The sequence below is a fragment of the Netta rufina genome (genome assembly GCF_964035555.1).
Source record: "Netta rufina genome assembly, chromosome: 8".
Classification (NCBI taxonomy): Eukaryota; Metazoa; Chordata; class Aves; order Anseriformes; family Anatidae; genus Netta; species Netta rufina.
In genome coordinates, this window is record NC_140131.1 from 26529531 (window position 1) to 26555099 (window position 25569).

The 25569-nt window shown below is 37.5% G+C and overlaps 1 protein-coding gene across 1 annotated transcript; it reads right to left on the bottom strand.

Moving 5' to 3' along the window:
• Positions 1-2893: 2893 nt before the first annotated feature.
• EEIG2 (EEIG family member 2) lies at positions 2894-25426 on the bottom strand. Its single transcript, XM_084291565.1, has 11 exons — positions 25143-25426; positions 14067-14187; positions 13415-13444; positions 12836-12952; positions 11490-11536; positions 8016-8119; positions 6976-7071; positions 6236-6422; positions 6018-6145; positions 5618-5687; positions 2894-5289 (listed from the first exon to the last, which is right to left on the bottom strand). Exons 1-11 carry the CDS (start codon positions 25382-25384, stop codon positions 5247-5249), a joined length of 1185 nt encoding a protein of 394 aa, XP_084147691.1. The 5' UTR covers positions 25385-25426; the 3' UTR covers positions 2894-5246.
• Positions 25427-25569: the final 143 nt, after the last annotated feature.

A 25569-nucleotide genomic window follows, 5' to 3' on the forward strand; every position in this document is an offset into this window, starting at 1 on the left:
AAATCCCCACAGTTCACTGTATGGTTTAGTGTAGTTAGGGTTTTGTACCATGGAGCTTCTTCCCGTGTAGTCTCTTCTTGAAATATTACTTCAGTGTGCTTTGTAGCATGGTCAATTGAAAGTGAGGAAAACGGAGGGGGGAGAGGATCTGTCCGATTTGGAATGATAGGTGCTTTGAGTGCTGTATTCAGGTAGCATCTCATTACAGGGATGTCTTGTGAACAGCCAAGAGTGTATACAAGTACACACTTGTCTTCTGCAAACGTCGTACCCCTAAGTCTTCATTGCTCTAATTAGAAAATGGATGAGGTGAATATTTGGTGGACTGAGCTGAAGGACACAAACAGTAATCCAGTTTTTAAGGGCTTGATGAATTCTACCTTTCTTCTTTGTAAAAGGGTAGAGGTGTTTTTTTTTTTTGTTGTTGTTTTTTAATGATAGTTTGGGCAAGTATCAGGTCTTATATTCTTGCTTATGCCTTTCCTGCGCAAAAATCTAATGTCAAATGACAGATGTTTGGCCATATCTGTTCAGTGTTCCTTACTACATGTATGCATACTGAAACTGAAGACTCTATTACATATCATATCCAGAAGACCTATTTGGAATAGATACATTTTAATTGAGGCTGCTACCTTTTAGTGAAATAAGCTGTATCACTTTGTGTGCCAGCTTTCCAGGTTTCCACTGGCTTACATCAGTTTTAATTAAAGTCTTCTTTAAAGGATTGAGTTAATAGTCTTTTCAGGAGCAGTTAAGCCCTCTCACACAATTCATTGTGCACAGCTCTCTGTTTATCAGCTTGATGTTTCTGTTATTAGGCCTTCACTGTGTCACATTTAAACTTGTAGCATGAAACCGACCAAGGTCAATTATGATGTCTGGAATCAGGATGCTGAAAAGAATTTTATGAAGAGTAGATTTTTTAAGTTGCATGTGGCCATATTACCAGAAGATGGCACACACATCTCAAAACAGGTCAACCTTAGGTTGTTCAAAACTAAAATCCAAATCAGGTAGATGTGATTGACATTTTGATAAAACATTCTGATGTGAGAAATATGTATCTATTACTATCACAGGAATTGTAGAAAAAGATAACAGGTATAATAACTATTTGCTCCATTTATACTTACTTTGCATCAAATGGCTTTATGTTAAAATTTTGACTTTGGGCTTTACACAGAAGAGAAACTGCTCTGGGAATTGCGTTTAGTTCCCTAGAAAGCCCAGTTGTTGTATAGGCTGAAGCTGGGTCCAAGAAGAATTTGGTCTTCTTAGACTTTTTTGCGTTTATTCTTTTATAAAACTTTCTTAATGAGGGTTGGTAAGCAGATTTCTATATACTGCACTATTGAAGGCTGTGGGGGTGGAATTGCTACTGATTTGGCAGAAGAAAATCTCAGTGAAAGCCTTTTGAGTTACTTTAGCAATTTTGTGTATAATTAGTGCCAAAGTGAATTAAGAACATCAGAAGCCCAAATTTACTGTTGCGAAATCTTAAAAGTAGAATAAGCTCACACCCAGAAGATGTGTTCAATGCATTGTGGCATCAAAACCAAAGCAGGGAAGTGGAGAAAGCGCACAAAAAAAAAAAAAAAAAAAAAAAAAAGCCAAGATGGTAAAAATTAGAGTGGAGTATCCTGAATGTAAAGAAAGGAACTATTTAGCAAGTTAATAAGGATTGATTTTGGCCAGAAGGGCTCAACAGAGCCTAAACCTGAGAGCCTGGAGGCACCTAAGTGTCTATTTTCCCAAACCTTTCTCAAGTAGTTTTCACAGCTAATAAACTTCTGATCTGTGTCAGTCCCAGCACAGGTGGGCTTCCAAGTTATTAGGCTCTATTTCACGCTCATTATCATTATATTGATAAATGAGGTTTGGATCATTCAGTTAGGATATGTGTAACTCAGGGTTAGGTTTAAGGACGTTCCTGTTTTTCCCTTTAAATTGAGTTGAAGGAACACAGGCATCTGAAATGACAGAAGAGTTCTTATGCAAAAGTCCTTTGCGTTTCCTTCCTGATATACAAATCGACCACATTTTATGCAGTAATGTATGCAAGCAATTTGCTGGGAACTTTCCAAAATCTAATGCAGTGGCACTACTGTATATTTAAGTGAAGATACTGGGGAAACATTAGCAGATCATAAGAGAAGGCAGTTAAAAAACAAACCCCCAAAATGAGGGCCATGTTTACAACCGTGTGATCAGTTGTAGCTGTTGGAAGAGCAGTGTGTACAACTCTGAATTTAGGCAAAGCTTTCTTTGATATCTTGCTTATGGATTCCTTCATTTAAAAAAAAAAAAAAAAGGTGGAAGGAATGTAACTTAATGATTATTAGTTTCTAATAGGTAAGCAACACAGTGAAAATAACCTGCCCCACAGAAATGTTAAGAAATGTATTGAGAACATCTGTCTCTCCCCTTCTTGTTGGCAGATCCTGCTGTGAGGTGATACAGGGAATTGCACTGTCTAAGCTGTTGCAGACACTTGGACTGGTCCAACAGGTAGGAGAGGAGAGCAGGCACGAATGAGCAGCTGGCTGGGGAGAAGGCAGAACGACTTACATTAGAAAGAATTTTATAAAGTCATTTTTCTTCCATGTTAATCTTTCCCTCTGTGTTGTTAGCTCATGTCAGAAGGTCCATAAAATGCACCCATGTGTTCAGTGATAGCATCTATAGTGTTGAGGGATAGCACGGGTAGTTCTGGTGCTTTGTATCTAATTTTTTTTTGTTTAAAATTGTTTCCCATACTACAACAATGATTGGGTCTTGATATACTATGTATGTGTTTGAAACAGTGGTGCACAGCGTTATTTTAATTTTTTTCCTTCCAGTTTAAACAATAACCATGTGTAAATAGCACATTTTCCTTGCAACATGAGTTTATTGCGTCTGAAACATTTACATTAAATACAGTTTAAAAACATATCCCAAACAGTTCACAACGTGTTCAATATTCTTACAACACAGTTTACAAAAAATATCCAAGTATGAAGGTTATGTTCCACTTAAAATATGCACAATTACAGAATCACTACATAAAGAGTTTTAGCTTGAAGTGTGAACAATAAAATGGTACAACACAGCTTTATTTAAAGCTTGATTTCCATGTAAACTTCTTTCCTACTTAAAAGATCTTCTCGGTCAAGAAACAGCAGTTTCTAGTAAACAAAATACCTAATCTATGGCAGTTACCTGTGTCTTTTAACACAGAATACAAATCTAGGCTATGGAAATTTCCTTAAGAATTACGTAAGCAGCTGTACAACACTTTTTTACATTTCTTCTTACTACGCCTATTTTTCCTAGTAAACTTAAGTAAACTACCATCTAACTACTACTGGTTTTAACAGATTTGTCAAAAAGTCTAGCAGTGTCCAGGAGTACTGAAAGCAACATAATTCAAATTTCATGCACTTTTGGCTTGCAGTAGGATATTTTTTGTACAAAGTAGGTATATAAAAGGAAACTTATGCTCTGACAGATACTATACTAATAGTTATTTGTTTTCTGTTTAAAATTCCTGTGAAGAAATGGATAGATAATACCACATTTCTATTAACAGCAGCTAAAATAGAATCTTTGCATTAATTCTTTTTATCCATTAAAATGCTTAGAGATTATGATTTACAGTAGGAAATAAGTGTTGAAGTACCGTAACTGAGGAACAATTCATACTTAGTAACACTACTCATGCTTCAAACTCTGAAATTTCCTTAAGAAATTTCTGTAAGAAATAATTTCCTTAACAAATAAGAGTTTAATAACTACTCTGGATTTATGGAAAACAAATAAGGCTTACTTATACTTCAGTAAAAGAATGTCAAACATCAATTTGCGAAGAATTTAAAGCTTTCTACAATGGCCATGCAATTTTTATTTGTATTTAATCTAAGCCTTACTGATTAACAATACAATCAAGTGTAACAAAATACAGGTCACATGCAATTTGCAGTTAAAAATACAGCAGATCCAAGCCTAAATTCGAAACGTGTCACCTAGCACTCATAATTCTCAATGAAAATTTTACGAGATCTTTCATCTTTTCTGTCTGGCAGGCAGATGGCTATTTGTGCAAATTTAAATACAGTACATTGACCTCAACGTAACAGTGGACAGATAGCGAAGGAGTAAGTGTTCAACATCAAAAGACAAATCTGTTGCACGTTAATTCCTTTTCAGAGTGCAGAATATGTCTACAATAAAGTGCTTCTCTTAATAAGTGATACTGGTAGCAGTTTAGATGTTTACCTAGTTTTAAAGCTTAAGTTGTTTAGTAAATATTTTAATATCCCTGTACCTCCCCTATCCTTCAAGGCACCTTCAAAACGCAAGCAGAACACTAACTGGGAAGAGTTAAGCTACAATAAAAAGTTCAAAGTGGTAGTAAACTATTGATAAGGTTTGTAAACAGTACCATCCCTCTGAATCTTAGGGCTTGTGCATTACTGAAGCAAGTTTCTGTTGGAAGAAGCATTTGAACTCCAGAGTTAGCAATCCTTAGGGACACAGCCAGCTTTCTTGATAATACACTACTATGCCGCATTTTCATGTGGTATCCTGCTTCTTTTGTTACTTGTACAAAACCATCTTATTTGATGTATGTAAGCCTCTAGACTTCAAGTAACACAACCTATTATGGGCTGGTTTAGATCTATTGAGTCTTTTTTAATGCATGTACATTTCACCTCCACTAATGCAACCTTATGAGAAGGTTTTGGTTATGATGAAAATATATTTGGCTTGTTCTGTGGAAGCCATAACCTTCACCTGATACTAACTTTTGACTGGATAGAAGGAGTTAGCTTCTTTAAGACTTCAATGACAGGTACAGTGAAAATTGAGGCTAATTGGTTTCTTCAGATCTGTTTAAGGCTTCCTGGAACTTCTTTAGAAAAGAAGATGTGGAGCACATGACCCCATGTGAGCTCTGCTGTGAAATACGAAAATTAAACATGTTTCTAAAAAGTTAGGGAATAACTTGAAAAGTATTTCACTAACATCAAATACAGCTTTCAAAACCTGTCCAAGTGCTTTCACAACATATACAAAGCTTTATCTTCTATGGTATCAAGGCAACGTTTAGCTATATGAGCACGAGGCATTCCATTACTTTTCCAAAAGAAGTTCACACTGAGTTCATCTTTGCTTTCACAGCTCTTGCAAGAGAGTGAACTTGAAGAAAAGTATCAATGCCAGAGTTCCACGTTCTCCGCTTCTGTTCAAGTCATTCTTGTCTAGCGTTTTATCACCACCTGCTCATATGCTCCAGATCCAACTCTGAAAACGTTTAAAAGAAATCAGATGAGTTGCAATTAAAATAGAAGTTAAAGAAGTTAAGTTTGAAACATTACTCCTAACTGAGAACTTTGGAACTAAGACTTCACGACCTCCAAAAGTTACAGCGTTTTCAGCTGGCATATCAGTTTGATTTTAGAACAAACCTTTGTGTTCTGGTTTACAGCCTGACAATCTAGTTCTTTTGGTGCCATTTGAATGATAAAGAATAGAAAGATGAAAAGATCGTGAATGTAGATACAGAATAATTGCTGTGGAAGATACATTTCTGTTTAGTGTTAGTCACTGATTAGTCATTCAGGCTACATACCTGTTAGGTAGATGATGGCTTCCAAAAGAAGTGCTTCCACCAGGGCCCACAAATAATCTTAAGCCTTCCTCTAGAAAGCAAGACAATTCATTTGTTAGCATCATTTCTAAAACTGACATTTTAAATCTACCAATTTGGTAACTGATCCTTTGCAGGTTAGAGGTTGGAGAACCTAACTTCCCTGTAGGTTTGTCCCTGCTGTTATCTTTTTGAGAAAAACAATTGACTGGGGAAGTTACTGGAGTCATGCAACAAGGGTCCTTTCAACTTCTGGGAAACAGGATCAAGCATATGCAGAGTCCTTACAATTACAAGCAACAGGGACTATGAAGAGAGTCAGTTTTCTTAAGGCCTTTAATGTGCATCAACTTTCCCTAAGCTTCCTTATTTCTCTCCATACCTTCTGCACTTGAGTCTAAACTGAAGTCTTGACTCTGGAGTATTTTTTCAACTACATCATCAGCATCAACTCTGGTAGCATCAACCCTCTTCAGCTGTGACTCCACAGAGTCTTGTTTTACAGGATGTCTGCAAAAAGAAATATATTTAGAGGTCTTAGAAGTGATATAGTAAATTCAGTTTTGCTTCTCCTAGGTAAGGCTTTCAAGTTGAGCTTACCTGCAAAGTTTTTCTGATGATGCATCTTTAATAGATGTATCAATGTTGGTTTCAGTTACTTTTGGATCCATCTCTTCACAGGGCCCTAGAATACTTCCAATTCCTGTTGAGGTACTGCCCTCTGAGGTGTTTCTCCTGTGGCACAGTTCAGACATACTGGATGACCTGGAGTGAGATGTGCTGTAGCCTGTTGGGAGAACACAGGAGAGCTAGATTAGGTATGCTGCTGACAGCCATGGTCATCAATTGTCTTTTACAAAGCAGAATTGGTGTTTTGTGTTCTTGACAAGGAACTTCAAAAGCCTTCTGAGTATATATGCGTATACCGAGTAGATGATCCATTTTGGTTTTTGTATTCTAGCATGTGCTGTTTTCTTTTTCTTCTGAATAACTTAGTTTCCTAACAATTAAAATAACTTGGTGTCATTACTTCCTCTTAAACTTTCAGAGCTGAGTCTCCATTTATTTTCATACATGTAAAAGTAAAACTCAAAGGAAACTCAGCAAAACTCAAGGAAAAAGTTGCCTCACATTTGAACAGATTATGTACCATCATGCTTTTAAGAGGAGAAAATGTTACTTTTCCCCCCAACCCTTCCCATACCTGAAACTCCTAGGAAAAGGTTTCAAGTTCACACCTTTTTTTTTTTAAAAACATAGAGGTATAGTTATTGTCTACAGTCTAAAAGCATGGAAGCTAATATAATGCAACAATTCATAAAGAAATGGGTAACAGCTACCTGACAGTTTTGACTGCTGACTTGCATAGCTTGATGTTCTGGAATGTCCGCATGCACCAAGTTCGTCTGGGACTGAGGCACTCTTTGATGAAAGATCTGCAAAACATGCAAGTCAGAAAGGTCCTAAAGCCAACCTTATTATCACTTTGCCCATAGTCTTGAGTAGACTCCAATGTCAGATTTCCCAGAGGGATTTAGTGATTTCACACTGTTTTTCTATGAACCTCGACAAAGATGCAACTGCTCAAAAATACTGTGCATGTTAAGGAATATTCATTCTCTTAAAAGAAAAATCCATTAGGAATGTAGGAATGTGGTTCTGCCCCAATAAAATTGAGAGTAGCGTTGAGTTAAACTATTGTCTAAGTACAGTTCTAGATTTGTCTGTACTGGGGACACTGAAGAGACTGCCATGCTTTTCATAACAGAATAGCATGTGAAGTGTTTTCTAATAAAGTACATAAAACAACTGTGGTTAAGATGAATTAAGCTGTGTTTAGGGTGGAAATTAATAATCTGTATATGGGCCTCAAACTTGTTTTTAAAAAAATCAACCCATAATACAGTATTTTCATACTAATAATTTTTTCATATTGTTTACATACATAATTTCAGATAAACGACTTCAATTTTTAAAAATGTATAAAGCTTTCACTGTTCAAAATTTGGGGGTAGGTGTATCCTTAAAGACCTGATTCATAAATTGAAAATCAAGGGCCAAATTAAATGTACTGTTGAAACACAAATCCAAAGCAAATCAAGAAACGTGTCAACAGAAAATAAATGATTTTAAATATTAAAAAGAAGACAGGCCATCAAGCCCATTTTCTCTCTCTGTTAAATAAACTGTTACAGAAGTAAAAAAAGAGGGATTCTACTGCTGTTATTTAAGAGAGGGTATATGAGCAAATAAACCAAAGAAGGTCCCTTTGTGAGACAACTGACAACATCCCTTTAAGATGAGAAGTATTTCATGTGTCTCCTTGAAGCTATGAAGCCAGTTAAAAAAGAATTGAGAAGTTAAGAACATTATTTTATACCTCCGATACCCAGATGTACTAGTAAGTTTTCTCTGCCTTTCCTGTCTTCATGCAAAGATTCTGATTCTCCAGCAATTGCTATAGACGTTGCTGTGGAAGGAGGCCTGTAAGAGAAAAAGGTGGTTAGAATTTGCTCTGGTTTTGCTGATTCCTCCAAACTGATCAGCATATTTTTTTTCAAGTAAATAGATGTAATTTGTACTGTGCTTCAAGTTAGTCATCTCATAGCCTTTTTCTGAGAACGTGCCTTCTAGCCCCCTTTAAAAACAAAAAAGCTTTAGCTATTGAGCTTCATGACATTTTATAGAATCCCTCTGCTCAGTCCTTCAGGCTTCTGGGGGTCGGTGGAAGAGTTTTTCTTTTATTGATAAGCCTTTTGATAACTGGTAGTGATGTGTTAATTTTGAAGTTTTTTTTTTTTTTTTTTTTTTTTTTTTTTTCAAGTGTGAATTGCAGGATCATTTATGTGTAAAGAATGTGTGTACCTCAATACTTTATGGAATACATGACAAGATGGTAAATTAAAAAAAAAGCAACCAAACATACAAGTACAGTTCTCCTACTTGGCTTGTGTACTGTGATGTACTCCTGGCTGATTCATCCCTGTTGCAGTATACAAGCAGACTCTGGGCTGACAGCCCTCCCCTCCTCGCAGAGGGGCCTCTGTTACTATCTCCACGTGTTCCCCTCTAACTTCCACCTCCAGTGAATTAAAAAGAAAAAAAAAATCACATACCACATAATTTAAATTTGGATCATTACTAAAAAGCTTTTCATACAGCTTAAGTGCTTGCTTCAATTTATACCAACACCCAAAGAGGTATTTTATTAAAAAGAATAAGGCTTTCAAGTTTGTGTTTTGGGAAAAGTAACCCACACTTGCAAGCAGCCAAATACAACTAAAATGCATTTCAAGACATTGCCTGTGTTTTTTTAATGCTTTGTTATTTTGACCTTGAGATCCAGACTCTTGCTCTGCATACAAATGGGTATTTGTTGACATTTTTACATTGGATATTCCATAAATTAGCTGCTGTCTTTCTATACAGTAGTATGTCTCCTCTTATGTTAAGTTTGAAATTAAGAGAGAAAGACAGAAAAAGCACTTCTGGAAATAAAAAGCTTGTGTGACTTAAAAGCCTAATATACTTTTGAAAGCAAGAATTGAATGCTTGAAGGGATGTCACCCCAGATCAAATGGCAAGCCTTCTTGACTGCTTCATAAAATACGTAGCTGCTTCCAGATCGTGCAACTGTTTTAAGGCTTATTTTTCCTTCTGCGGAGAACATCTGTGTTGGATAAATTATTTGTTCTGTTTGTGTTGAAAGTTTGTGCTCTGGGAAATGGTTATATCATCAGTTTGGAAGAAAATGCCAAGACTGAATAATTTCAATCAGAGTTTATCCTGGGGCTGCAGAAAACTATTTAGTTACTAAGTTCAACTATATGAGTACCTGCACAGAAATTCATTGTTTCATGAGCATACAAGACCAATTATTAGTTAATTGGCTTTGAGAAACTCGTTTATGTGTACGAGTGAGATATTTGTTAATAGGTCTCACTCAAAGTAAATGAGGAGGTACTCAATAACCAGCAAAACAGAAAACCTTTGCCTGCTCAAACATATCGAGATAGTACCATCTTACTAGTTGTTCAGTGAGCACAGGACAAGATTTCACACTGTTCTACTCTTCTTTTTAAAAGGTTAGAAGAAGAGGGGAAAGACACCTTTGTGGTGCAAGCGGATATCACAGAGTTCCTACAGTGAATCATCTGAGCGTTACTGGTGCAGGCCACATTCTCAGATCCCTTCAGAAACAGTGGTAAGGATACAGCCACAGCAGTAATGTGAAGTCTGTAGTTGGTATAGAGAAGTTTTCAGTTGTCCTAGTTATGCCAGGATACATCTCAAAACTGCTGAGACATTACTTCATATTTCTGCCTCAAAATAAGTTGGGAGTTCAGTGCTGCTTTTCTTGGAGCTGCAGCTTTTTTTTTGTTTGTTTGTTTAAACTTAAGATTTTAGTATATATTTATTGCTACGTAATATAGCTGTATGAGACTGGTATCCCACTCTGTTTTATTATTCAGAGGGACTCTGATTGCCTATATTCATCATGTAAAAGATGAGTTCAAATTCAGTTTATAAGAGTATTTTGAACAAAAACTAAGTCCTGCTGAAGTAAAAGTGTGTCTGTACAGAGTTATTAAGCACTAACCATATCTTTAGTAGGTATTTTTGATCCAGTATAAGGTTTGGAAGTATATATTAAAGTTGAGAACCTACTGAAAAAGATCAAACTGATGTAAGGGTGAAGCTAGCAATTTTTTCCAGATTGCTTTTCTTTTCCTTAAGCTGATCTTTTCATGTTATATATAATACTTCAAACTGTCTTAGATTGTTTTTGAAAGTGCTAGTAAGAAAACAAGCATGTTGTCTCAGAGCTGTTCATAACTGAAACATCCTGTTTCTGTCAGCAGCAAACAGGTACTGAGAGAATAGGGGGCACATCCTATTAAGTAATTCACCTCCTTATTATTCTTCCAACATCTCATCTGTAGTTTAGGTATTTTCTGAGCCATGTGTGATATTTTATATTTAATAGCTCACAATTTTTCATTCAGGAATTTCTCTTAGTTCTTTCTTGAACTTAGAGTTTTAGTATTCATGAAATGTAGTAGCGAGAAGTTCCACAACTTAATTGATTCCATTTTGATTCCATCTCCTAGTTTCAGTATAACAACATAGCAGTCAATGAAAAGAACTGAAGAAAAATTCGAGTTAAAGTAGGACTTAAAAAATCAAATTTATTTTGAAGGAATTATTTCATTAACCCGTCCCCCAAGTATCTGTAACAAGTAAAATACAACCAAGTTGTTTTAAACCTGTTATTGACACAATTGCCATCTTCTGTTATATGTAATTAGAAAAGACTGGCATTAAACTGAAAAGCACATCAAGACAGCTTACCAGTTTTACGAGATGGAAGATTATCAACTTCCTAAGTTAGGGAAAAGCAATGGCAGTAAGTATCTTAGCAAGTATTGAGGAATTTTTTGACACTGCATTCATGAAAGCATTCTATATATTTTTCCAATTCTGTCCTTAGAATGAATGGCTTTCAGGTTCTTGTAAAACATCTCTTACAATACAGAGGCCATGTAGAGTCCTTCATTTCCTATTGGTCAGGATAACTTGGTCATGGCTATGTTCATGTAGGGTTGCTGTATGAGTGACTTCCAATAAGCGTTTCTTTATTTGAACACCTACTGAGTATTTAACTGCAAGGGGAACTGTGAGAATTCTGGTATTTTTGCCATGTTAGCCATTATTCAGCTACTATCCTTTTTTATAAAATACTGTTGTCAGATTGGAGATATTCACGTATGCAAAATGGAATTGTAATTCTGAACATGGACTGAGGCACTTATGCATGACCAAAATACTATCCAACAGCTTTTTATAAACTTACATTTTAAAACATGGGTCTCCAGACATTAGCTGCATGTTGATCAAAACCTACACATCAAGAAAACAAAACACGGAAAAAAAAAATTGAATTAATCTGTGATACATGGTCATGTCACTAAGTTAGATTTGCCCCAAATCTTACATTTAACTAAAGTAAAAAAGCATCATATATGCAAATAAACACTTCTGAAAAAAAATACTTCTTGTTCTTAGTACACATGCAAACACTTGCAAAAAAAAAAAAAAAAAAAGCACGTAGACTAACATTAATGCACTTAAAGGATTCACTAAAAGATATGCAGATCAAGAAGAATCTTAAAATTATTAATAGCTAGATAGATTTCCCGTCTCTTTTATTTTTCCCTTGAAACCAAAAGATTCATGAGCAAACAGAATTTGGTTTGAAACGCTGGATGCTGATGTGTGTTCTTTGCTTGATGATAGTGTTTAGCAAACTGCCAGCACACACGAACTGTACATGCAAACATCAGAGATAAACCCACAAAATGTAAATAATGCCATAGGACAATAATGCATTGAGAAGGCTTGTTGTCTGGGACAAAGCCATTAGTTTTAAGTTTTCGGGACAAAGTCAATGACTATCTTAAAGAAACCAGACAATATATGCTTAGACAGTATACTAAGTGGTATGAGGAATTCATCCTAGTGTTTTAGCAGGACAATTTTTAATTTTTTAATTTGCTTGCAACATTCTGTAATTAATTTCAGATTTATGAAATGCAGCTTACTTCATTTTTTAATCTCATTGGACTAATGAGGGAGAACAGTGGGATGGGTTTCTTTCAACAGTTCTTAACAACTGTTACACGTTCCAGGATTCATGGAGGTGATAAAGCTGGCTTACACATAAATAAACCAATTAAGAGTTACTTGCAGGAGAGCTGCACAGGAATTTGCCCATTCTTAAAGATATAATTGCTACGTTTATATGACTGTATTTACTTTTTTACTATACATTATTGTTCCCTTTCTCAGTTCCTGTCAGAGTAGAAATACCTTTTGGACACTTTTGCTTTACAGCTATCTAGCTCTATATCCAGGAGTAGGACAAACTGTATTGTTGACTATATGGATTTTAATGATTCTCTGAAAGCAAAGCCAATATTTGCACCTTTAACTATTTTCCCTCTAGAAAGAGGTTCAGCACATACGTGCTGAAATACGTTTTTTATATGTAATTAATAATTACATAATAATAATTAATAAGAAGATTTTTATACATTTTAAATACAAAATATGTTTTAATAGTTTTAAATCTCATTAAATGTTTAATCGTAACACTTGTTTTCTGCTTTATTAGTTTAAGTATGAGAAAAGAAAAATTACCTTGAGAATGGAGTTATCCTGTCTTGTATTTTTGGTATCATAACCTTCTAGTAAACAGCGACGAGTGGTATTTCCTGATCCAGCAAACTCTGCTAGGTTTAGATCTGCAAAGCCCAGCTGTTAAGAGAAAATGACAAGTTAGTAGTAATCAGTACTAAATGCAGGCACTTGTTACATGCACAGTGTTGAGTGCCACTCAACACTAGCTTCTCTCAAATATAAGATGATGCCCATTGAAGGAAGAGGCCCAAGGCAAAAAGCAGAAAAGAAATGCAGAGCATCAAATTCTGCATAGCTCTATCTTCAGTTATAAATTACAGTCTCAAGGCAGGAAAAAAAATGGATTTTTAAAATTAAACATATGCAAAAGGATTACTTTCATCAACCCTTTCTGTATATTAAATTGAAAGGAAAAAAACATTCCAGTGATAGAATATTATATAACAATATTAAACTTACTAAACACAATGATCAAGAGCTCAAACACTGTGTCACTATAACGTACCTAATGAAATCATGGGTGTTACAGCAGTACTATTCTGCCATTACTTTAATAGGACATAAATACATGAAATTTACCTTTGCATATGCCTTTCCTCCTTTTAACTCCTAGGGGGAAAAAAACAAACAAACTAGTAATTATCCAAGCCATCCATTAAAGATAGCAACTTTTTTTTTTTTTTAATTTTAGAAAAGCAAATAATCTTAATCTTAATCTTAAAATAGCTCAGCACACATTTGCTAGGTTATACCATGGTCATTTGAAACTTCGTATTAATCAGTGCAGGCCAGCAGGAGACTGTCATCTTGTAGAAAGAGGGGACCAGGGGAAAGGCGAGTGCCTGATTCCAGGCCAGCATTTGCCTCCTGTAAAGTCTAGCCCCAGGGGCAGGAAGTGCTTCATACAAAATTCTGATACTTAGCACAGTTCAAGGCTTCTAAGTTTACTTGTGCATACCAGCAGTACCTATCAAGGGCTAACATTATGAAGGCCGATGAGTGATTCCCTACCTGTCCTACTGGAATAACTTATTTTCAATAAGAATGTAAAAACTTGTCAATTAGTCAGGATAATGTAATAAATAGGATTCCTAGGTAAATGTTTTTAGAATACCTGACATGGTTGCATCTAAAATGGATTTTATGAAATTCATCATCTGACTAAAAATACAATCAAAACAAGTGATGAAAGAGCAGGGGAAGAGCGGAAGAGGGAAAAAATGCTACTTACCTTCCGTACAGACACCCTGCACATGCAAGTATCCAGAATTCCTGTTGTGGCACTGGCACTGATTTTACACATAAATAGGAACTTTTTCTTCCAGCGGACACAGTTTGCCTGTACTACCTCCCTGCAAATAGGGAAGATAAACTTAATACCAGTTGTATATGCACTCAGGACCATAAAATGCAATAGGATAGCTTAAAAACAATCACTTCTGTTTGTGAAGTGGCCACTTCAAGCAAAGTCTGGTTCAAAGCCTGAATAGCCATCCTTCACTCTTCTCTTTCTGTAGCAAGACTATTAACTGCTTCATAACCTGAACACAGTATTAAACCTAGAGGGGGAAAAAAAAAAGAACAGCCATGTGTTTTTGCAAATGACTGAGATTGTCATTTCTCCATTTTGCCTCCAGAGAGTGGAGTCTTTCTTCCTGAACATTAGCTCCCAGGCACTCTCTTACAAGCTGCTGAGTTTTGGAATGTGCTCAGGGATACCATCTTGGAAAAATCACATTTCAATACAGGCCCAACTAGATAAATTTGAGGCCTGCACCAGTTCAGAGGAGATGATGTACAATAATCAGATACAAAGTCATGCACTCAAGGCATAGAATAATTTCAACTACATTCTGGGTATTTGTCTTTTGAGAGCAAAGTAAGATGACTAATATCTGAATGACTTTGTTCATCATAAGATAATTACAAGCCAGCAAAATGACTTAGCTAAGAAAAAAGCAATCACTGGATGCTTTCAGCTATATTAATGTTATTATATAAGCCTCAAGTGGCACACATTTTTCTATTAGGGTAACTCCAGTTGAGAACAAATAGACTCCAAAATAAACACATGCAGGGAGAATAGCTAGAAAACTTCTGTATCTTATCAGGAAAAAAAATGAAAAAAAAAAGAAAAAAAAAGAAAAAATAAACAAAAAAAAAAAAACATGGTAAGTTATTCAAACACGGTAAGAACCAGCTAACTTTTTAAGCTAAATGAGAAGTGGCTGGGGCCAAAATAAGGCATAATCAAACACATTTAAAACTGAAAATTACAAGGTCTCAAACCAGAGAGCACATTTCTAGAACAGCTTTCCAATAACAGAAATAGAAGCAAAGTCGTCTTACTGTATGTAAAGAAAAGGTTGGCCAGTTTGCCAATTACATGATGTAAGGACTGTGATTCTGGGGAACCTGCCTTAGTGATCAAAAAGTTCTTTTCTAGTCCTATGTTTCTAAATACAGACCTTAGGAGTGTGGAGAATCTCTGATAATTTCTTCTACCACTCTAGTCATTCAAGTACAGTCTTCACATATTAAAGCAAATCTGTCCTTTTTTTACTTTTTTTTTTTTTTTCTAATGCACATATTCCTGTGTTTTATGTTAACTTCCTACAGCACTTGATTATTGAAGACCCAGTCTGACATCTTTAGCACAGAAGAATTCTTTGGCTCCCCATAGGCTGGAGTCAGAGTTTATCACCTATGGAGAAACAGTGAATCACACGGCTCCTCTGTGCTGTGCTGGGGACACTGCCAGCTGCAGCGCTCACATCCACAATGACTTGCTAAGGTAGGAACAAACTACCCTGTCTAAAATGAGTCAGTTTAATTACCACAACAGACTAACGGATTCAAATGATGCAACACTGAGTCACGTTCAAGCATGTGACCTAAGAGGAACACGTTCTACATACCACAATCTACCTTTTTTCCATTGTTTCCTCTTGTAACCTTCCCTGTGCTATGGGAGAAGAAAAAGCCAACCTGCCAGTATATGAGTTATTTAAATCCAGAATAGAAGCAGAATTCAAAAAAGGCAAATTACAAATAGCTACTACATCCTCTATTGGAAACAGGCTCAAGCAAAGAACGAGCCAAGTCAAATACAACCTTTAAGGGATGTGTGATAATTGTTAACATTCATTACACTTAGAAAGGTTTAATTGCTATCGTAGCACTTCGGTGACAGTTGCTCATCTCTCAGGTAAAGCAAACAGCCAGCTAGATGTCCACTGTCAGGCAGGATACAGCTGTGCACGTGTGTGGGTGTCTGGGATGTGCATATTTAGGTTTCATGCACTGTGCTCTCCAGACAACACAACTCCTGAGAATGATCTGCTTTTCTGCCGATCACAGTGGTCCAGCCTTACTCAAAGTAATTTACAAATGAAATCTCTAGAATTTATTGCTATTTTTCTTGAAGCTATTTTTTTCTGAGTAATATTTTGATCTTGTCCTAAACATTAAAAAAAATTAAAGGCCTTTGTCTCTTAAAAATACCACCATATCTGTCCTGGTTGTACAAAGCAGTTGTACTATAAGCAGGGAAAAAGGTGAAATGCCTTTTTTCTTGAGCTGCCTAGCTACAATATTTTACTTCAAATAGAGAAGAGATATTAAGTCACTAAATTCATTGTAGTACTCCAGTCCTTCTGTGAACAGTACTATCAGTACATTCTAGAATTTAAGAAACTCATGTGAAACAATACTAATGTCCTCATGCAAGCACTAGAAGCAACAGGCCTCCACTGATAGTAAAAGACAATAGACGTGGTCATGTCCTTAACCCTGATGGTAATTAGCCAAACTTTTGGGAATTCATTAGGCTAAAAAGACTGCGTGGGAAGGTGAACTTGAATGCAGGTGAACTAAGTAATATGGTTTGTCAAGACTTCTTTTACAAAAAACATGATATTTTGGCACACTGGTAGTATTCCACCCCCACGGAAACAAATGCACAGACACAAAATCCCAGAATCAGATTTTGTTTTGTTTCATCACAGAGTAAGAATCTTGGATTAAGCACAACACTGTATTTAAAAACCTCTACATTAAGAGCATAACTGAAAATGGTGTTCCTTAAAATAAGTGATTTTTGTAGCTGTCAGTTGTGCTGCACCTCAAAGAATTCCTGAAAGTAAATCCTAGCAGAAATATCTATTTAATACTGTAAGACATGCAGTTGTACAAACTTGTATTGAGCTTGCAAGAACTCTTGCCAATCCTTTGACCTCACTTCTTCCTCCATTCTACCTCTAGTCTCAGATCAAGGCATGTCAGCTGTGGCCACAGGGAACCTGCATTTATACATTACTATGCATCCAATAATATCTGGAGAGAAAAATCAAGTGTCTTTTTTGTAAATAGAAGAAATGCAGACTTCTGCTGAGTCTCTCACTGTCACCCAGAAAGGTCAGAAAATGACTTCCCCTAGTATCTGCTCATCATACAAGTAAGGACATGGTCATCAGTGTCATTCCAAGATATTTGAAATATCTACAATGTGCAGAAACAACAACAAAAAAGTGAATTGTTCTTATTTCATTTAATTAAACAATGAAAAAAATTGTCACATTTTAATAAAGGTATTTTTTGTGTGAATAAAAGCACCAACAAGTTAATCCCTTTATGCTGAAAGGAAATCAGTAAAATATTCAGAACGTTATCATCTACATTTCTGAGAATCTTAGTTCATGTGCAAGGCCTTTAGAAAATAAATAGTTTTATTGATTGGTTACTATGGAAATGAACCGACATAACTTCTTGGCAACCGTGCCTATGTTATGGGGCAGGCTGGAGAAAGCTTTCCGTTATGAGTCAGTTTCCTATGAGCCTCTTAGTCACTTTACCACATGCAAAGCAAAAGCAGTTGTTTTATGAATCAAAATGCATCTTGGTTACTAAGACGCATTCAAATATGTACTAGGCTGTAGTTTAAGAACAAACACTGTTAGTAAGACCTAGCCAAGAAGAACGCAAAATAGACAGATATTATAAGATAAATTGATTCTAAAGTATAGTTTAAGCTAACCATCAGTTTAACTAACTGTTTTTCTCTTCAGAGGGTCATTTTCACCTTGACTAAATTTCAAATGCCTGATTTCAGCTGTAGACAAGGTCTTTCCCCTATGTATTTTATGTGCTGTACACAATTCCCATTTAGAATAATGAACAGAAGTCTTCTATTTTCTCTTCTCATCCACAAAAGAGAAAGCTCAACACAGCAACCAACATAAGAGAAGCAACAATTCCTAATCCAATCATCATCTCAGCCTATCACTTGTTAAAGATTAGGGCTTTTTTATTTTTTAAGAAACATTTATGATCACCATATTGTTTGTTCATTCCCACATGGATAAAGGATCTGAATAACAGCTTGTTTCAGCAAATAGCCACAAATGCAAAAATAAATCACTTCTAAAGACCTTAAGTGTCATGTGAAAAATTCCTTTTTGCCAAATGGAAAAGCTTAAGGAGGAAAGGCTTAGAAATAAATAAGCTAAAACTCTTTAGGACATTTAGGAAAATATCATGTTCCATTAATTAGAAACTTGTTTATTCAAGTTTTTATTTTAATTATTCTAGACAGCTAGTTATAACATTTAGCCATATGCAGATGATCGTGTTAAATGGATTCTTTTTCTAGCACAATTACTTTAGAATTATTGGTCACCAAGGGAATAAAAAAATTGGGGGCATTTGTTTTTAGTTTCAAGGTGCCATTCAGTCTATATATTAGGCAAATTTTATATGAAACTTTCAAAAAATACTTTCAGAACCAAGTAGGTAGTCTTCTTTATATTAAGGAATGGAAGGGTTGCTTAGACATCTTACAGCTTTTGTACAAAATGTACGTTATCTAAACCCTCACTCTAAATACTTTGAAAAAATATCTTTTTCAGTCCACAAGGTAAATAGGGATATTATTTTTACTTATTATTACTATTTTTTAAAGCTGGTGATTTTTTGCAAATGTTTGCTTTAGACTTTCAAAAATTTTTTGAGGCTGGACATTGACAGGCTAAAGTATAGTGAATAAAATGCCTTTAGAAGAGTTCTCTCTGAATTAGTGCAACTTTTTCCAATACTACCTAAGTTTTGCTTGCTTCTTTCAGGAGAAAATATATTACGCTGGATCAAGGCTGCTGCAGCTCCACATCCCAGGTCCCACCAGCAGTGAGACTGAAGACGTGTTCCCAGTACGTACACGAAAACACCACAGATACACAGCCAGCCACAAATCCCAGACACAGACAGCACCATTGGCCTTGTTCCACTCCCCTCTCTGGCTGGACAGGACAGAGGCTCACTAACAAGGTCTATATATATATATACGGACTTGATCAGCTTGATTCCTGATAGTGCTCATGTTACCATAAAAGTCAGTCAAAGAAAATCTCCAAGACTCAATTTGGAGTTTTAGAAGGCAAACATTCTTTAATTGCAGCACTGGACACACAGAGGATCACGCCACCTAGTATGCATGTCAAATGGTTCAAGCTACAAGGGTTATATACAATCAAAACACATTCATTTGATTTCCAAGAAGTAACTAACATAGCCACGCTATTTCCCAGACCTTGTTAAAGTATGTAAATATCCCTGACCTATGCACATCTGTTTCTACTGGTGGTCTTTCAGGGCCTTGATAGTCAACTTCAGCATGCATACTAAGCTTAGTCATTTACAGGTCCAAGGACATAGGCATGCCACGAGTTCCTCACCCAGTCTTTTCAGATATATCCTCCCAGACTGGGTTATCATTTACACATAGAAAGTTTCCTGTTTTGATGTAGGTCTTTTAAAATGTAAATAATATCATATTTGTATATATGCATGTCTCTAAAATATATATAAACACACGTTTCTTCTGCAGAATGCTGAAGCACTTACAGAAGGTCATCCCATTTTTCTGAGGCAGGAATGAAGAAGGCGTTAGCCTGTAATCTTAACAGTTTTATCAGCCACACTTCCAGTGCCCTCAGGGGTTCAGGTATGTTACTGTAAGACTTGCTCTCTCCTAGGCTATCTGCAGCATTAGGCAGGTATCGCTGGATACAGCTCTCACTTGTATAAAGGAACACACAGTGGCTTGGCATGCAAAAGAGGAATGCTGACATCCTGCTTGCACGATCTTCCCCCTAATTCACTTCTATTTCGAATTAGTGAAGTCTCACTGTTGAGGAAGAAATGGAGGTATCTATGCAGCTGACTCCTGGAGCAATCAAATGTCTGTTTCTAATTAGCCAACTTTCAAGCAAAACATCATATGGTTAAGATCCTTCAAAAAAAATTACTGTACAGTTCTCTCTTCTTGTTTGGTTTAGATCCATGCAGCTGTGGTGTCACACAATGGGGTTTACTCATGATTTTTCGTTTAATGTCTCTACTGTATACACAAAAATGTAAACAAGATCATGCAACAGAGATATCCTTTACTTTCAAATTAAACTAAAAGCTTTTCCATTAATTTGATAATGGAAGTAAAAGCAAATGCAAATAGACAAATATGGAAATCACAGAGGTATTATAAAGGAAATGAAAAAGATCTATCACCAACTACGCCAGGACCAATTTTATTCAAATGCATTCTGTGCATCTAATACATAACAAGTGTTGACTACGTGCTGCCCATGCACATTCCAAATCCAATTTATTTCCTATATTCAGGAAGACAGATTTACTTTAGTATTCTGTTTCCTCCATGCCTGAGTCATACAAGATGCATTCTCTCCAACACAAACATTTTTTCCTAAGCACTGCAAAAACAAACAAAACCAGTCATTTACAAACAGAGCTTCAGCGTTTCCTTACTGTTTCACAAATTTCAGCACGAAGCAAATCAGCGAACAGTGAGCTCTGCAGGAAGAGCTCCACTTGTTTACAGTGCACTACTCTCCAGTTATTTTGCTGTTACTGCAAGCAAAACTAACCACTTTCTTTTTCACGTTTTTACTCACAGTAACCAGGTTAAAGATTAGCAGTACTTCACATTAGGTATTCCCTATAAAATGTGTATACACTGACCGTGACATCAAAGCAGAGCTGCTCTCGGCTAATTTTTACTTATGAAAAACTGCTGGTTACAAGCAAATGCAGAGACCTAAGAGAACTGGTGAAGTGAAGGGCCAGCTGTACTAGTGAGACTGTAGCCAGCAGTTCAAAGGAAGTGACTGTTCCGTCTGCTGAACATTTGCAAAGCTTTATCTGTAGCACTGAATCCAGTTTGGGATCCTCGAGTGAAAGACATGATAAACTGAGGCAAGTCCTGGGGGTATGAGGTGAGGATCTGGAGTCAGAGCAACAGGGCTGAAGCCAGAGGATAAACTGGGAGAACTGGATTTTTACAGTCTCAAGAAAAGATAGAAACAGATTTAATTGCTGTCTTCAGCCATCCCTACTGAGTTAGAGAGAAGATGAAGCAAGACGTTTCTCAGTGGGGAGCAGAGAAAGGACAAGGGGCAGTAAGAGTGGTGAGCCCAAGGTGCAGATTGGTTACAAAAACTTATCTCCATTCTTGCAGGTCGCATGAAGTCAACTGGACAACACTGAGATTCCTGATCTGAGCTTAGTCCTGTTGGACTACACGATCTCTAGCAGTCCCCTCCATCCTAATTTATTCCACTAAGTAACAGAAATAGTCCTTGAAATACAAAGGCAATCAAGCATTATAGTGCTTGCAAATAGCAAGTTTACGACAGCAACATAACACAGCAAAATGTGCTCTGTGTCCTGTGCTGGGGAAAAAATTCTCCTGCATAAACCAAGGGACATGTTTTGCTTTTTTTAATAAACAAGCACTTTTAATAGATGTCTGTCATAAACCCGTTTCCAGGAACCTTTTCCTGAGAAGTTAGCTGGTGCTGTATCTCTTACCAGTATTCACAGTAAGTTGTCTCACAGGTGATCCATTTCCATCTGTATTAACCAATTAATTCCATGCAAAATGTAATCAATACAAACATTTTATTCTGTGCTACTATGGACCAGAGACATCCCTCCTCAAATCTGATTTTATTTTCTTTGTAGTACTACTTTGAATTCCTGCCCTTCTGTTTCAGGAACTTGATTTTTTCATCCCTCTTGTTTCCATATCGTTATTCTTCTACCTCTCCCAATGAACTCTGACATTAATGTTTCAGCCTTGTTTGCTGCTCCTTCAGCTCTGTCTGGCATATCCATGCCAGTCCTTTCACATCATGCAACCTTCCTCAAGCACGTTCTCTAAATCATCTAAACCCATTTTATTGTACCTCTTCATTCATTAACAGATGTGAAAAAAATACACTTAAAAAAGTATCCTGTAATTTGTGTACAAAACTACTTCTTCTTACCTTTTTCCCCATAAGGTCTCTTCTTACCTTATCTCCCCTGACAGAGAGTGATGGCCTGAAAGCTTCTCACTAGCAGCCTGTTTGCAACTGAGACAAACTTTTCATATTCCTGAAAATCCATGTAAAAGAGCAACTACAAAACTGCTAGGCAGGATTTTTTTTTTCCTACCATTTTCTTGCCTTACAGCTATTGAAAACTTTGTTCTGTTTTCTCTATTGTCAAATCAGGTTGCAGCTGCAGAACTATTAGAAGTACCACTGCCCACTACCAAGTCTGAGGACTGCAAACAGAACTCATACATAGTGCAGGAAGATGAGAGTGGGAGGGACAGCAGTTCCATGTAACAGGTAGGTCATACTAACAACTACTTTTATTTAAGAACAGAAAACTGTTTAAGCTCTCTTACTATCAGGAGAAGTTCTCCCTTTCAAACGCAATAGCAGCAAGAAGGGAAATGATGACTAGAAAGCAATTTGAAGAGTCCAGTGAGGCAGAAGATGTGCTTACCAGAGTCAAAAAAGCAAATGTAGTTTTAGTCAGTTGAGAAGGAAGCAGGTAAGCATCACTAGAAATAAGAAACACCTATTATCTGGAAGATAAATCAAATTCTACAGAACAAAGTTACTTATTCTTTTCAGCATCTGTTAGGAATAAGAACATATTCATGCAAGTAATGCAAGAGCTCTGTGAGTGCCTCTCAGAACTCAAAAGCTTGTTGTATGCAAACTTCTCTGGAATTTGCTGCAGAATAAAATGTTTTGATGAAAAAAGCTAGTTCTCAGCCCCCCTCCCCCCTCATCTCTATCAATTATGCTTGTCACACAGATACAGATCATAATCAGCTTCTTAGTTTTGGTTGTGTTGAATGCTGTATTGTAACAGAATGAAGAGAGAAGCATCAGCAGTCTAAAATACCAGCAAGCAGAACTGAGAGGCAAGTGGAACATGACCAAAGTGAAGACTGCAAGCGTAAGAACACAAAAATCCATTGCTTGTATTACATGCCAGGGGGTGGTGGTAGGGAAATTCAAGCAAAAAATGTAACTATCAGGCTTACAACCAGTGTAGCCTAAATGTGTACAGTACAGTGTTGAAAGCACCCTCTTAAGAAATAAGATGGTTTACTTTCCTAAAGTCTTTGAGTTCCTCATACCAACATCTTCTCTTTTGCTGGTGGTGAAATAATTCAGCCTATGAGCAGTTACCTACCCTAGGAGGCTTATCAATTATTTCTTCAGTCTATTTAGGTCAATTACAGACAGCCTATGATTCCAGTACATTTGTCTGCATTGTACTAGCCTTAAGGAATATGCATAGTATTCCTCCAAGTCTGTATCTTAGAACACTGTTCTTTTCTGTTCAAAATATTCACGGGTGTAACTTCTGCCCTGATGTTTTTATCAGTACTAACTGGAGAACAGTAACTTCTCCCTTAAAAGCTATAGTATACTAGACCTTGATCAGTAACAAAGATAAAGCTATTAAGGAGACATGGTCAGTTTTTTCATGTATTATACATACCCATCTTAAAGTATTGTATATGTTCTGAAATACAATCAAGTTTTTCAAGCTTTTTATGACACTTCAAAGAGCTCTACTTTCAGAAAATGACCACCAGTTCACACTAGAATAAACACATGCAGAAGATGACGGCAATTTAAAAAAAAAAAAAAAAGTTTGTAACTGACAAGTTTTGAAATGATGCCACATTTGTTAACTTAATTTCATCCTTATTTATTCAGACCATTGCTGAATCACCACTGTGAAAATCCATCTGTTAATTCTTAAGCCAAGAGCAAAGGCACTCCCTAAATTGGCATTGAAGGATCACTGCAGAGGAATGCTATACCTTTCTATAAACATACCTCAACGCTTTTCAGTCCAGCAGGAATAGACCAGTTACACTCACAGGGATTTTGATACACCGGCAAGTTTCTCTGCTGTTCTTATTTTGAAACCATACCCCAAGAAAAATAGAAGGATGGTAAAGCCCGAGTCCAGGATAGTATTTCAGCAGCAGCAGAACTGTGCTGTCATGCTTCCACTGACACTTCCTAGAGACACATATCATACACATTGCTCACATCAGCTAATCTAAAATCAACTTCTTTGAAAGAGACTACCCAGCAAATACACATCAGCCTGTGAAAGTGACTCCAAAGCAGTAAGGGCTGCATTAGGACAGTAATAGCACATCAGTGCCTGAACTCATGCCTGTCATCATCTGTTACCCATGATGAAGTTGCTCAGAAGAAAAATGACAAGGAAAAGAGACATGAAATGAGAACAGAACACCACGGAGTTGAAGACCCTCCAACCATACAGAGAAAAGATTAATGTTTGACTGTACATGCAAGTATATTAGGATGGTTAAATAAGGAGTTTTCAGTTCTGTTTTGGTGCTCTTTATTCTCTTTAATTTCATTTGCAAAATCAAAAGCAGATACTTCAGTGAGCTCTGTAATAGCAGCATCTATTTTAATAAGAAAATAACCGAATAGGCATAGATTTGTTACTAATTTCTGTCTGCTCCCGGCATTCCATGAGGCATTTTTCAGTAAGTCCTTCTAGTAACAACATTAGAGTGCCACAATAAGCCGTGCAGCATCCTCTCTCCCCAGCAGAGCCCCGTGCAGCACAGCACACCCTTCCCTGCCCGACACCTGCACACGAAGCCACTGGCAGGCACTGGGCCGTCACACCCAGCAGGTGCGGCCACTGCAGCTGACAGCCGGGCTGCTGGGGCGTGAAGAAGAAGAAAGGACACCTAGGTTTGCACTGCAGCGTTAAACACCAGCTCGGTACAGCATAAAGCTCTGAACACGTACAGGAACGCAGACAGCGCTTTTCCATAGCGTGCTCGGTTACTTCTCCACGCAGGGATCCCCAAACCGAAGCGCAGCGAGGCCCCAGCCCGCCCCGGCCGCCAGCGGGGCCCCGCCGGGGGAGCCGGGGCAGGGGCACCTACCGGGAGGACTCCCCGCTGAAGCTGCCGCCGTCCAGCAGCCGCACCTTGCAGAAGAGGATGCCGTTGACGAAGGGCACGGAGGAGAGCTCGTCCAGCTCCAGCTCCACGCGGAACTTGAACTTCTTCTTCTTCACCAGCATGGCGAAGGACGCGGGACGGGGCCCCCCCGCCGGCCGCCCCCACGGGCGCTCAGCGCCCCGCGGCAGCTCCGCGTTGCGCCGCCCGCCCCGCTCCGCGCCCATGCCCCGGCGGGACGGGACGGGGACGGGACGGGGCTCGGCTCCGCTCCCCGCCCGCCTCAGCCCCTGGCGGCCGCTTACATGGCAGCCGGCGCCTCCCTCCGGCCCACCCGCCCCGCTCCGGCCGCCCCCGGCGCCGCCTCCCCGCGGCCCCGAGCGGGAGCTCGGCCGGGCTGGGGCCCGAGCCA